Here is a 12,705-nt window from a genome sequence, read left to right as displayed (position 1 = left end):
AAGTCTACTTCTGGTCTCTGACCTTGGCAACTTCAGGTCCGTCGACGCTGACCATCTTGACATTCTGCTCTTTCAACTCATGTGCGAGCTTCTTGTCGGCCTCTTGACCTTGTTCAACACCTTTCGTGCCCTCACGGATGACGAACGCCTCAAAGCCTTCCTTTGCAGCATCAACAGCAGTAGCTTTGACACAGAAATCGGCAGCCAGACCGACACAGAAGACATGTGTGACACCCTTCTCGCGTAGAGATTTTGCGAGGCCGGTCTCGACAATCTTTGGGTTCAAGAAGGGCGTGCAAAAAGCCGAGTACATTTCTAATCTCTTGTCCTGTCCCTTCTCTACGATGTCATCCAACTTGGTGGCATCAAGCTCAGGGATCAATTCACTGCCTGGCGAGCCAGCGATGCAGTGGACTGGCCATAATTGCGTAGTCTGGGTCTCGTCAGAGTTGCGAGGATTGGAGATGGTGATGGTCGACTCGAAGGGCTTGTTGTTGGGTGGGGGATGATTCGTCGCGAATGAAATGTGATCTTCCGGGTGCATGTCCTTGGTCGCTACCCTGAGGGCCCATGGTAGCTTGAGAAGGTCATTGATGATGGGAGCAATGGAGCGTCCATCGGTGACTGCTAGACTGCCTTTCTGCAGACCGTGTCAGACATTTCGTGCTATCATATGGTATTGCACTGGAGGCTAGGGTCAAGTGAAGAAAGAGCCTTTCACTGATCTGGCGCAAGTATTTTTTCGCGCCTGGGTAACGCCGTGGGTCTGAGCGCGTTGAAATGGTGGAGAACTTACTGGCGGGCAGAAGTCCTCTTGGAGGTCTACAACTATGAGTGCGGCTTTGATGCCTTTGTTTGATGACATGATCGTTCTTGCTGTCGTAGTAATTGATTTCAAGTGGGGTGGTAGTGCTGACAGAAGGAACGACTCCTCTCTTCTTGAGGCAGCGTGTCCTTAGACCTCATCTTGTTGGCAGGAGCGATGGTGACGAGGACGATCTGGGAGGGAGCTCGGACTGGCATGTGAATCTATCTTTCACTGCACAAGTTGTGAATCTGCATAAACGCTCTATCACACTTTACAAGCATATTGCTTGTTGTACAGCTTAGGGAATACAACCAGTCTAGGGCTACTACCAACGAATCGACATCTCTGGATGACGGTCATCACTCGACAAGTTCGATTCGCAAATCTTGGTATATACAACAAAAATGACATCATGGCTCCTAGACAATTTCATCAACGAGCTCATTGACCTCACCAATCGCCTGCGAAAGTGACAGTCTTGAGCTTCAAGAACTCATTGAGGCCATATTCGTGATTGAATCGTCCCCATCCAGACTTCTTCACACCTCCGTGAGGCAGGCCAGCCTCGTCATGCACTGACATTTGATTAATGTGCACGGCACCGCTGTCGATCTGTCTGGCCAGTCTGATACCTCTTTGCAGGTCCTTTGTGAAGATAGCGCCAGAGAGACCATACTCGGTGTCGTTGGCGTAGTTTACGGCGTCCTCGTCGGACTCAACGGTGAGAAGCGATACCGAGGGGCCAAAAGATTCTGTGTAGTAGAGATCCATCTCCTTGGTCACGTCTTGTACGACGAAAGGACGAAGACGGTGTGCGTTGGTCTCCTTGGAGTTGAGATCGCCAACAAGGAGCTTAGCGCCCTTCTCGACAGCATCCTTGACAAGTTTCTGGTTCTTCTCGACAGCGGGTTTAGCAACCAGAATGGGAGCTTCACCAGAATCCGGATAGATCTTTGCAATGGCACCCTTGAGAGCTTCTGAGAAGGGCTCGAGGATAGACTTGTGAACGATGATGCGCTCGGTAGACATGCAGATCTGACCGGCGTGGACGAAAGCTCCAAGAGCGCATTGGAAGGCGGCGTTCTCAATCTCGGCATCGTCGAGGACAAGGGCGGATGCCTTGCCACCCAACTCCATCAGGCAAGGCTTGAGGTTTTCACCAGACTTGGCGGCAATGATTGCACCGACGGCAGTGCTGCCAGTGAAGTTGACCTTCTTGATCTCAGGTGCCTCGATGAGCTTATTTGTAACAGCAGCAGCGTCCTGAGTACGGTGGTAGAGGACGTTGAGACAACCAGCAGGCAGACCGGCTTCGTGGAAGACACTTCCGATGGCCCAGAACGAGCGAGGAGAAAGCTCGCTACCCTTGAGAATGCAAGTATTGCCAGTAGCCAAGGCGTAGATGACGGCTCTCAGACCCAAGATGTAAGGGGCGTTCCAGGGAGCAATGCCCAGAACGACACCGTAAGGCTCCTTGAAGACCAGAGCTCCACCATCTTGAGTTTGAGGGATCATGCCGACAATACCACCAATGCGACCAGCGACATCTCTGAACATCTCGACAGTTGTAGGCAAGTTGAAGCTTTTGACGATAAACTCAGGAGCACCCGTCTCTTCCATTTGGTATCCAGCCAGTTCGTCCAAGCGGCTCTCCATGATATCTGCGGCCTTCAAGAGGATCTTGCGAATCTCAGGGCTCTTCAATTTCTTCCATGACTTCCAGGCGCGTTGGCATGAGTCCACTGCCTTTTGGGCATCTTCGACTGAGGCAGATGAGCAGCTCCAGAGCTTCTTCTCGGTCTTGGGCGAGTTGACGTCGAATGTGGTTTCGGTCACGACCTCTTTGCCGTCGAGCCAGAGGGGACTTTGAGATATAAATCAGTAATGCTCTTGGGTTGCTTTCAACATGCGACTTGCTTGTACTCACACTGTGTAGTCTGCCATTGCTGTATCTGTGATGAATTGGTTACAAGTGGTATAGGCAGAAAAGACCCCTGAAGAAGTTTGGGAACAGCAGTAATTATCAATCAATCAATGTCTCTCGGCTTTCGCCAGTAGAGAGATGATCATTGACGCGGGAAGGGAAAGTGGGCCTCCAGTGTGGGGGCGGCTGATGACTCGGTTTGTGCTTTCGGCACTCTTGCCCTGCCTTGTACATCTACCGTCTTCCTCTACGACACATGCCGCGCCGGTATATCATGGGTGTGTTGTATATCGAACACGACGACCGGCAGATGCGACAGAAGTCTGAAGATGCGATAAAGTTTGGAAGTTGTGAGAGCAATTCTGCAGGGCGGTCCGAAGTCTCGGCTAAGCACCTGTCCACCTGTCCGAATAAGAAATGATATGCTCTCCGTTGAATCTTGGCTTCGGTTCATCGATGGCTACTTGACCAAGGAGGCAGGATCGTATATGCAGAGCACAGAGGTCACTGATCAGAGCAAGAAAGTCTTTTCAAGAAGTTTTATTCAATACTATGTCAACTCTCGCAAGAGCGATCTAGCTATTCCAAAATGGTTCCATGGCCAGCCAGGAGCCGCCTCCAACTTCTTCCGTTATCATGAAGGTCATGTAGGTGTATTACAATAGTGGTCATCCAAACGTGTCAAACAGCACATCTAAGAGCGCTTGCCAAAGGCCTTGTCAAAGTTGACGAGGGTGAAGCGGTACTTGATGTCGTTCTTCTCGAGACGCTCAAGAGCGGTCTTGCAACCCTCCTCGCTGACGTCAATGGTCTCGACCCAGGACTTGATGTTCTGCTTCGAGGCGAGCTCGAACATGGCCTCCATCTCAGGGCGGTTGCCGATGTGAGAGGCCCCAATGGAGCAACCGTTGCCGGCAAACTGCTGGGCCATCAAGGTAGGGATGGGCTTGTCTCCGAAACCAACCATGTGGAACTTGCCCCAGACCTTGAGGGTGCTGAAGTAGTCGTCGAGGTTGAACTGGTCGATCGCATCGGCGGTGTTGATGACAAAGTCGAAGGCGAACTTGTAGGGCTCGTTCCAACCCTTCTCCTTGGTGCAGATAAACTCCTTGGCGCCCATCTTGAGAGCATCCTCCTTCTTGTTGGGAGTGTGGGAGATGGCGTAGACCTCAGCACCAAGAGCCTTGGCCCAAAGGAGAGCAAAGTGGCCGAGACCACCGATACCAATGATACCAACCTTCTTGCCGGGACCAGCGCCGAGGCGGACAAGAGGGGAGTAGACGGTGAGACCAGCGCAGAGCATAGGAGCAGCGATGGAACTCTCAAGGTTGTCGGGAATCTTGAAGACGAAGTAGTCGTTTGCACGGATGTGCGATGAGTAACCACCCTGCGAGATGGTGCCATCAGGGTAGGGTGCACCGTAGGTGTCGATGGAGTTGGGGCAGTAGTTCTCCTGATCAGCCTTGCAGTTGCCGCAGGTCAAGTCGGCACCGATCTGAGCACCAACACCGACTGTAATGACTGTTAGTATGTAGTTTTGACATGCGGGTCAACAGAAAGAGTACTGACCTCTGTCGCCGACCTTGCAGTTGGTGACCTTGTCTCCAATCTTCACGACCTTTCCGATGACCTCGTGGCCAACGCAGAGGGGCAGAGGTGCATCACCCCAGCCTCCAGTGATGGTGTGAAGATCCGAAGCGCAAACACCACAGGCCTCAATGGCAATGTCGACATCGTGCTCCTCGAACTTCTTGAGCTTGAACTCTCCCTTCTTGAAGTCGGACCTGATGCGACTATCAGCATGTGCTAATTCCACGAATCGCTCAACGTGTACTCACCACTTCTTGTGGTCGTGGATCATGAAGCCCTCGGCAGTCTCGGGGTAACCCATATTTGCGGTATATAGAGTGATTGGAGGTTTGGGAAAGAGTTGAAGGATAAGTTGTATGTGGAATTGAGTGAAAAGGTGCAGCTCGAAACCTTTTTGTAGGCGGGAAAATGTTGCGGCAGAGGAGCTTCCTCCTAGCAGGCGCAGGTGGGGGTGATCTCATACAGCAGCTACAAGCGTGTTCGACGTAATTGCTCAAGCCGTTTCTGTCACCGCGGAAACTGTGGATAAAGTAGGGTGGGATATTCGATCTTCAGATCGCAGAAATTGAGCCGCATCGAAGAATACCTCTCTTCCACCGCTCTTCTCTATCTCCTCTAATATCTGGAAGCTGTTCAGCAATCCGTTCTCTGTCCTGATTGTGTTCATAGTGACAACTGCTCCGTTTTCTCTCAGCGAGCGTCGGAAGAATCGAAAGAGCCACATTTTGCCTGATTAACTCCACCAATCAACGATGATGTAACGGAGGGGATTTCGAAATATGTCATCTTCGAGCAGAATGCGGCTTGAAATCTTCGATCGGAGGATCCAGATACAGACGAACCGTCGCGCCGCCGGGAAGAAGACCGGATATACCGTAATCTAGTGGAACACGCTTTGTATCAATGCTGAATCCTTTCTCCCAATCTTGGAGAAGTCCTCCAGAGCGGCCAAAGTTGCTAGAGGGGCGCGATATTGATGATGCAACACGAAGGAGGGGCTCTGTCCAGTGTGGAGACGATATCAGAGCACGGGTCAGTCTGCGCAGCTAGCTCCCTGAGCTCACCCCACGTGTTTCTGAAGTCCTCAACATGCAGACTCCGACCTCTCTAAATACAGGCGAGTCGACCATGGCGGTCTCTGAGTAGTATACAAGTGCTCATCTCGTGAAGCAACGACCTTGATGAGCGCGATATCCGGCGCTGAAAGCTGCGCAACGGATTGACTCTGTCGGCATCAACTCAATCAGGTAATCCGGCCATGAGAGCCAAGAACATTCAGATGTAGAGGACGAGCTCCGAGAGATTGGCGAGGTTTCTGGATGACCTTTGCTTGCAGCATTGAGCCATGACCCAATGTCATTTTCCTTGCCAAATTTGTTACTGGCCTTCCTCGATGCTCGGAACCGCCGTTCATGATTCGCGGACTCCAATTTCTCCGTATACCAAGACGTTTCACGCCGCTTGACATCCTTACTCTCATGGGGGTTTCCCGGCGGAGCTTGGTCGTTAGGTCAAGGAGAACAAGAGGATACGTCTAGGTAGGCAATAGAAGCATGTCCCTATCGCAACGATAGCCTTGCTGAGGCCTCAATATGCTCCGGATCTGCAGAGCCGCAAGTGCGGGGGTGTGTGAGGGGTCATCCTCGAGAAGCATTTTGCGCCGTCGGATGTCCGAAGATGGGAAATCCATCTGGCGGAGTCACGTAGGAACAGGGGATCAGATGAGCGAGCTGCTCTGCAAACACTTAGACCACTAGTATCCAGAGATAACCTTCAGTCTTGTAGCACCTCAGCATCTGCCTTTTTGGATACCTTACACAGCTTCCAAGTCTTCTCTCTGATATGCCTGAGCCACTCAGCAAGATCAACTCCGCTGTCGTACCCGGGAGCACGAAGACTGGTACAATGAAGGCGTTACGTATTCACGGCAAAGAGGACCTTCGATTGGAGGACATTGATACTCCACAATGTAGTGACGGCCAGATTATGATCAAGCCAGCTTGGTGCGGCATTTGTGGCACTGGTCGGTAGAGTGCTGAGTACAGGTTATCAACGGCTGACACTAATCTATCAAGATCTTCACGAGTATATGGGCGGTCCTTCGTTATGCCCGACTACGCCACATCCTATCACGAACGAGACTGTTCCATTGACTATTGGTCATGAATTCAGTGGTGTTATTGAAGAGCTTGGAGAGGGCGTCTCGGACAAATACACGGTTGGACAAAGAGTTGTTGTACAGCCAATCATCTATTGTGGAGAGTGCGGCTCTTGCAAGGATGGCATTCCGAATTGCTGTGATAAGAATGGATTTGTGGGACTTTCCGGCTGGGGAGGAGGTTTGGTACGTAAGCTGTTGTCTTGCCACGATTCATGCTGATTTTGTCTAGGCCGAGCATATCGTGGTTCCAGAGTACTGTGTAGTACCTGTGCCTGATAACGTGTCCCTAGAAATAGCCGCTTTAGTTGAACCCCTCGCTGTGGCATGGCATGCTGTAAACATGAGCCCATTGAAGGACTTCAAGAAAGGTCAATTTGCATTGATTCTTGGAGGAGGGCCCATAGGACTTTCTGTACGTTCCATTCGTGTCGAGCCCATGTCATGAGCTAGCCAGTTGAACAAGTGCTATGCTCCATTCTCTGACGAATTTTGCTAACTGTATCCTTACCTCAAGGTAATCCAAGCTCTTAAGGCCCATGGTGATGGTACCATCATTGTTTCGGAAGTTTCGACCAAACGCAAGGCTTTTGCCCGAGAATTTGGCGCTGACTTTATCTTGGACCCAACGAAGGACGATATTCCGGAGCGATGCAAGGAAATTTGCGGAGGTGTTCGAGGTGTGGATTGCGTACTAGATGCGGCAGGCGTGCAGAATGGTCTGGATGCTGCAGTGCTCGCTATGAGAGCTCGTGGTACTTTGGTCAACATCGCAATCTGGTAAGTCAACTGGGGCTACTATCGTTCGAGGCGGATCGCCGTGATACGGCAGCAATACCCGCCCTACCTACCGTGGATGTAAACGCTAATTGCCCAATTCAGGGAGAAAGACGCAAGAATCATTCCTAATCAATTCGTTTTCCGTGAGAAAATATACAAGGTTGGTGAAATCCAGGAATTGATCATGAACATGACTGACCCTGCCAGGGTGTCGCTACATATGTCCTCGGAGACTTCGACGAAGTTCTTGAAGCGATCAGTTCTGGCAGAATGAAACCAGAGAAGATGATCACCAAAAAGGTCGAGCTCAAAGACGTGATCGAGGAAGGTTTCTTGACCTTGCTCAAAGACAAAGACAATCATGTCAAAGTTTTGATCAAGTCAAATAATGTCGAATAAAGCGCTCTTGGTAGTTTGCTGTCTTGGTGCGAATACGATCTCGATGACTCGGCCGAGTGAAAGACGTGGACGCAATCGATGTCTCTTTGCGCCAACTGCAGGAAACCGGCTCTGTACATGTAGTCATGAGGCTCTCAGCGTTATGGTGGTCGATTTGGTCAACATCGTCACGACTTGCGACGAATTATTCGTTTATCAGACGTCACATTTGTTCAAGTGAACTTTGACTCCCACGCGTCGTCTTGGAAGTGCGTGCGTAGAATTCTAGACCCGGTTGGGAAGCGGATCGATTCGGATGATCTGCGGTCTACCCGTTTGGGAAAAAGCAATCAAGCATCCAAGCATGGGGTATGACCACTGGCCGAGGACCGATCCAGAGTGAGAAACATATCACAAACTCAATCACGATGTTTGCTCATACCATCGTATTCCCAAGGAACTGGGCATGTTGTCTGCCGTAAAACCTTCCTTGCTCCGAGGGGATCTCAAGGGATCGAAAGCCACTGCCGCCGGTGGCTGTAAGGCTGCGAAACGCCATAAACAAGGATTGTGGCTTTTGCGTTGTTGGAACTGGGTGACTCTGCGTGACGGTTTGGCGTGCATATACAAGCAGCTGATGGAAATGAAATGATATGGAATTAATTACCCATCAACGTGCGATTGTACTGTCAGATATGCAGGAGGCATTCGTCAGCTTGACAGATCACCCCAAAAGAAGACAGCAATAGTATACGAAGCATCATGGACTCTGCATAATCGTAGACTGCTCGTATTTCCGGCTGTCCGATTAACTCGACATATTGTGGCTTCAGTGCTAGAAAAGAATGCTGAACAGCAGCTTTCCCACCAAGTCATGAACGGTTCGCTGCAAAGGACCAATGCAAAGTCTCTAGAGCTCGGTATTGATTGGTCGGCGGGCAGTACTTTGGTTGAAATTGCAAATTCAAGCGAGAAACACGCTGGAGAGGACTCCATCGATCGTGCAGGAAGTTGGTATGGTGACGGCAGCGGCAGGGACTAGAGCTACCCCGGATTTGCCTAGATCGTGGCTTGTCTGTGGCTTTGTCCTGGACAAACTGGCTGTGCTCAAGCATCCCTGCCGTGGATCATGCCTTCCAGCTGCAACATCAGATCGCGCTCCATGCGCTCTCGCGCACATAAACCTGGTGAAATCATCATCGAATTCCATGAAAAATACAATGCCGTTGGAGGATATTTCCTTGATTCCCGACGATTGACACGCAAAAGGCACGCGGAAGATAATTATGAAGTAATTCCCACAAGTCCCAGGGTCCTGCCGCTCCACACTAAACTTTATTGGCAGCCACAACCCGTCGTCCCTTTGCGATGACGATTCAGCCCGGAGTGACGTCTTCTTTGTCTTCTCCTTCCACTGCTGTAATATCGATCCAATACAAGTTTTGGCGTGAATCGTCTCCTACTGGGGAAGCACATATTAAGGCCTCCTTTCCCCGTCGTTAAACCAGATCATTATCAAGCGACTCACCTCCACAACCAACAACAACAACCACAACAGCCAATTCCCCTCTTCCATTCTCCTCTTGCTTTTGAGGATTATCCCTTCTTCAGTTCTTCTATCAAAGTTGATCCTTCCATCGACATGGGTATCTTCAAGGGAGGCGCTCTCCGTCTGGGCCAAACTGCCCTGTACTTCCTCACTTTCTGCTGTGCTGCCATCATCATCGGCATCTTCAGTTTCTTCCTTGCTGTCCTTGCAGACCACAACCTTGACATCCCCACCAAATGGAAGGCCGTTGAGGGTATCTCTGGTGTCATTGCTCTGTACACCATCTGCACCACTCTCTTGACCTGCTGCTTGGCCGGTATCACTTTCCTCTCTGCCATCGGGCTCCTTCTTGACATTCTCTGCATGGGTGGCATGATCGCTATCGCTGTCCTCACCCGTCAAGGTGCAAAGAGCTGCAGCAACTACGTCAAGACCCCTCTCGGTAACGGCCTCGCCAGCGCTGATGTCGCCTACACTGAGGGCAACCACAACTACTCTCCCAACCTTGGCACTGCCTGCAAGCTCAACAAGGCCGTCTTCGCTGTCGCCATCGCCGGTGCCGTCCTCTTCCTCTTCACCGCCATCATGCAGCTCCTCCTCATGAAGCACCACAAGAAGGAGAAGAGATTCGGTCCTGGCCCCGACAACGACTACACTGAGGGCACCCCCAAGCGCGGTCTTTTCGTCAGAAAGCCTAAGACTGTTATTCCCACCGACGACTACGCCGAGAAGGGTACCGCCGTCCCTGTCCTCCCCGTTGGTCAGACCATCCGTCCTTCCCACGACACCGCCTATTCTGGCAACACTGCTGTCGGTGCCAACCCCACTGTCATCCAGAAGGAGGGTCTCACCCACGACGGCCACGCTCCTCACGTTGGCTTCAACCCCCATGAGCGCAGCACCATCCCCGCCCCCGTCTCATCTTACCGCAACGAGCGCAGCGCCGCCACCGTTCCCGCTGTCGATGTTCCCGTCACTGGTGCCATCCCCAGTGTTCACGGTGGTTACTACACCACTCCTGGTGTCAACAGCACCCGCGACTTCTAAGCGACTCAAGAGTCGCTTCCCGTCACCCTTGTATTTCTAACTCGATACCCTACGACATTTCCACCGTATCGTAGCTGAACGTCTTTGTCTTTATGTTAATCACGACTGGGCATCAGCCAAGAACGGCGGCTGTACTTTTATGATGAAGAACGAATTGTCTTTTAACACGTATTTCCTTTCTTTTCGCTCTGCACTGGTTGGAAATTAGGGTTGTCCTACTGAGTGTTTACACAATTACCAGATACCCCCTAATAATACCTAATCCAAAATACCTTCAGAACAATCTTCTCTCATCTCCTTGAAATGTGAACGTTTTTTTACACGCAGACCTTTAACTATCAAACCATGATTCTCACGGCTGGAGATGCCTCGTGCCTCTCGGCTGTGAGTCCTGGTGCTTACCTTTGACACGTTTACCCCGTGCCGATTATGCATGACCAAGTTTAGTTAGAACTCGGTAACTGTAATCAGATGAGTTTCAAGTCAACCTCGAATTGGTGTCATCATCACTTCGTAGTACGGAAACGTATGTTTGTTCTCCTGTGAAACTTGAAAAAGCGAAGATGGTATTGGGCTACCTGCGTGTGGTGACCACATTCTGAATCTCGAAATCCCAAAAGCCTTCGAGAAGTTTTACTCAACGACGACATGTGACAATCACCCAAAATCATTCTACACTTATATATAGACTAGTCAAGGATATGTGTACTCATTTTGATGATCAGACAAGCGTTGTTGGAGGAGCAATGGGAAGATATGCAAGAAAAGTCATTGCGAATGGTACGACCCTGACATCGGATTCAGTTCCGCTAGGAGCCGAGAGATGGAAACTTTGCGAAGCCACTTACGACATAAAGATGATTCAATGAGCAACGTCGCACGGAGTGAAAAGTCGAGGACTACCAACGGTAGTGGATTTCGCGAATGTATTGGAAATTCTGACAGTTGTCGAAAAGAGAAAGAATTGCAACTGTGGGTCTCGCCGTCTTTGCCAGAGGGCGAGGATGATATCCAGGGACTAGCATTATCCTCCTTTACTGCCACCGGAAGTGCTTGCAGGTGTTTCTCTGCTTTACCCTCGCTATGTCTAAGGATGAGTATGTTGTCAGAGTTCACTGCATTGTTCAACCATGTCAGCCTTGGTACGTGGAATGGTTCGGGCAGGACATAGAATAAGTCTCATGTTCGATGACTGTGAATAACATATTCGGCATTGCTGGTCTGATCGAGTACCTTGGTATGGCGAGTGCAGAGGAGTATCCTACTGGGTTGATGGCAGACCTATATGCGCTTCCGAGCTTTCGCTACTCGGTCTCGATCACACCGACCGTACGCTCTGCGCATGCTTTGATATCTCATCTTCACTTTTCTTAAGCCTCATTCGGCAGAGCTCGAAGCGTCAACACGCATCAATTCCTCCAACCCTCGCCGCTCTCTCCTTGTCCGTTCTCGACATTTGAGCATCATTTCATTCATCTCATTTCAGCCATCAAGTTATCACGCAGCTCACCATGCCTAACGAGTATGCGATCCTAGAGACCTTCGCCAAGCACTCTTACGCCGCTCTAGTCGACTTCTTCTCTGACACCCTGGAGCTGAAGCTTATTCGACCTGTCAATGGGGCTTACCGCATCGGCGCCGAGTCATGTGAAGCAATTCTCAGCAACGAGGCACTTCCAGTACACCTTCAATCGAGAGTCTATGTCATGCAAGCTGTCTTCCGTCGCGATACATCTATCGCAAAGGAGCACTTTGAGAGTATATCTCGAGTTTGGGGTTTCGTTGTCAGCGTCAATCTTCGTGTCGATAAAGCTGCCTATCACGAGGTGATCGATCTGTACGTGTACGAGTTGGGCATCTGGCTCGATCAGGAAGGAGTGTACGAAGACAAGAAGATGCCATTCCCTCACCATGTCTACCGTCTCCCTGACACCATTTACAATCCCGATATCGAGCGGGACATTGCGGACGAGGTCGAGGCAGAAAGCGATTGGACGGAAGATGATATCGACAGCATCTCCGATAGCTCATCAATCGCCTTAAGTCAAAGCTTTTAAGATTTTTCTTGTTTGCTTCACTTCTGAAATTGTGTAAACTCTAGCGATCTCTTGCTGATTTACTCATTGTAGGCATCTTCTAAGTCCGACAAACCTGCAGTACCACTCAAGGCTCCGTAGCTCAACAAGCGCTTCTCCATCATACAACGTAACGAGATTGAGAAGTGACGTGAGCCATCATCACCTGTTTCGATTGCACCACAACGGCCGCTCGTGTACGACACCTTCTACTGAGTACGATGAAAGAAACACACAAGATAACCAGACTTAGGCTTCAAATCTTCAAGAACATCATCTAAATGTTAATGCATTTGTTCGTTGCCGTGTGGATCACGCAGCTGGCGTCCAAACGAAAATAAGCACAAGATTGTTCCAGTGCAGAAAGTGGTGTCGCTCAATATTCAAGGCTGACAA

General features: G+C 50.4%; 6 protein-coding genes across 6 annotated transcripts; 3 read left to right on the top strand and 3 right to left on the bottom strand.

Annotated features, from left to right (window-relative positions):
• Nucleotides 1-4: 4 nt before the first annotated feature.
• On the bottom strand, nt 5-865 carry AUEXF2481DRAFT_28381 (uncharacterized protein; the record flags this gene model as incomplete). Its single annotated transcript, XM_013489428.1, has 2 exons — nt 5-640; nt 797-865. 2 exons carry the CDS (start codon nt 863-865, stop codon nt 5-7), a joined length of 705 nt encoding a protein of 234 aa, XP_013344882.1.
• A 393-nt stretch (nt 866-1,258) lies between these two features.
• AUEXF2481DRAFT_3928 (uncharacterized protein) lies at nt 1,259-2,752 on the bottom strand (the record flags this gene model as incomplete). The annotated part of the gene is made up of 2 exons (XM_013489351.1): nt 1,259-2,672; nt 2,736-2,752. 2 exons carry the CDS (start codon nt 2,750-2,752, stop codon nt 1,259-1,261), a joined length of 1,431 nt encoding a protein of 476 aa, XP_013344805.1.
• A 674-nt stretch (nt 2,753-3,426) lies between these two features.
• On the bottom strand, nt 3,427-4,623 carry AUEXF2481DRAFT_3927 (uncharacterized protein; the record flags this gene model as incomplete). Its single annotated transcript, XM_013489350.1, has 3 exons — nt 3,427-4,244; nt 4,302-4,516; nt 4,571-4,623. The coding sequence occupies 3 exons, from the start codon at nt 4,621-4,623 to the stop codon at nt 3,427-3,429; spliced, it is 1,086 nt and encodes a 361-aa protein (XP_013344804.1).
• Nucleotides 4,624-6,227: 1,604 nt separating this feature from the next.
• Nucleotides 6,228-7,659, top strand: AUEXF2481DRAFT_64580 (uncharacterized protein; the record flags this gene model as incomplete). The annotated part of the gene is made up of 6 exons (XM_013489605.1): nt 6,228-6,345; nt 6,398-6,666; nt 6,713-6,895; nt 6,998-7,260; nt 7,363-7,420; nt 7,468-7,659. 6 exons carry the CDS (start codon nt 6,228-6,230, stop codon nt 7,657-7,659), a joined length of 1,083 nt encoding a protein of 360 aa, XP_013345059.1.
• Nucleotides 7,660-9,018: 1,359 nt separating this feature from the next.
• On the top strand, nt 9,019-10,517 carry AUEXF2481DRAFT_38688 (uncharacterized protein). Its single transcript, XM_013489500.1, has one exon. The coding sequence runs from the start codon at nt 9,281-9,283 to the stop codon at nt 10,232-10,234; it is 954 nt and encodes a 317-aa protein (XP_013344954.1). The 5' UTR covers nt 9,019-9,280; the 3' UTR covers nt 10,235-10,517.
• A 609-nt stretch (nt 10,518-11,126) lies between these two features.
• Nucleotides 11,127-12,590, top strand: AUEXF2481DRAFT_637761 (uncharacterized protein). Its single transcript, XM_013489665.1, has 3 exons — nt 11,127-11,376; nt 11,771-12,506; nt 12,563-12,590. The coding sequence occupies exons 1-2, from the start codon at nt 11,328-11,330 to the stop codon at nt 12,289-12,291; spliced, it is 570 nt and encodes a 189-aa protein (XP_013345119.1). The 5' UTR covers nt 11,127-11,327; the 3' UTR covers nt 12,292-12,506; nt 12,563-12,590.
• Nucleotides 12,591-12,705: the final 115 nt, after the last annotated feature.

This window comes from Aureobasidium subglaciale, assembly GCF_000721755.1.
Source record: "Aureobasidium subglaciale EXF-2481 unplaced genomic scaffold scaffold_7, whole genome shotgun sequence".
NCBI classification, from domain to species: Eukaryota; Fungi; Ascomycota; class Dothideomycetes; order Dothideales; family Saccotheciaceae; genus Aureobasidium; species Aureobasidium subglaciale.
The sequence above is the reverse complement of the archived record's forward strand: the minus strand, read 5'-3'. Positions and strand labels throughout refer to the sequence as shown.

Coding starts and splice junctions, on each gene's coding strand:
- AUEXF2481DRAFT_637761 (XM_013489665.1), top strand. CDS start 11,328: ATGAGTATGTTGTCAGAGTTCACTGCATTGTTCAACCATGTCAGCCTT. Junction 11,377..11,770: donor GTTCAACCATGTCAGCCTTG/GTACGTGGAATG, acceptor ATGCGATCCTAG/AGACCTTCGCCAAGCACTCT.
- AUEXF2481DRAFT_38688 (XM_013489500.1), top strand. CDS start 9,281: ATGGGTATCTTCAAGGGAGGCGCTCTCCGTCTGGGCCAAACTGCCCTG.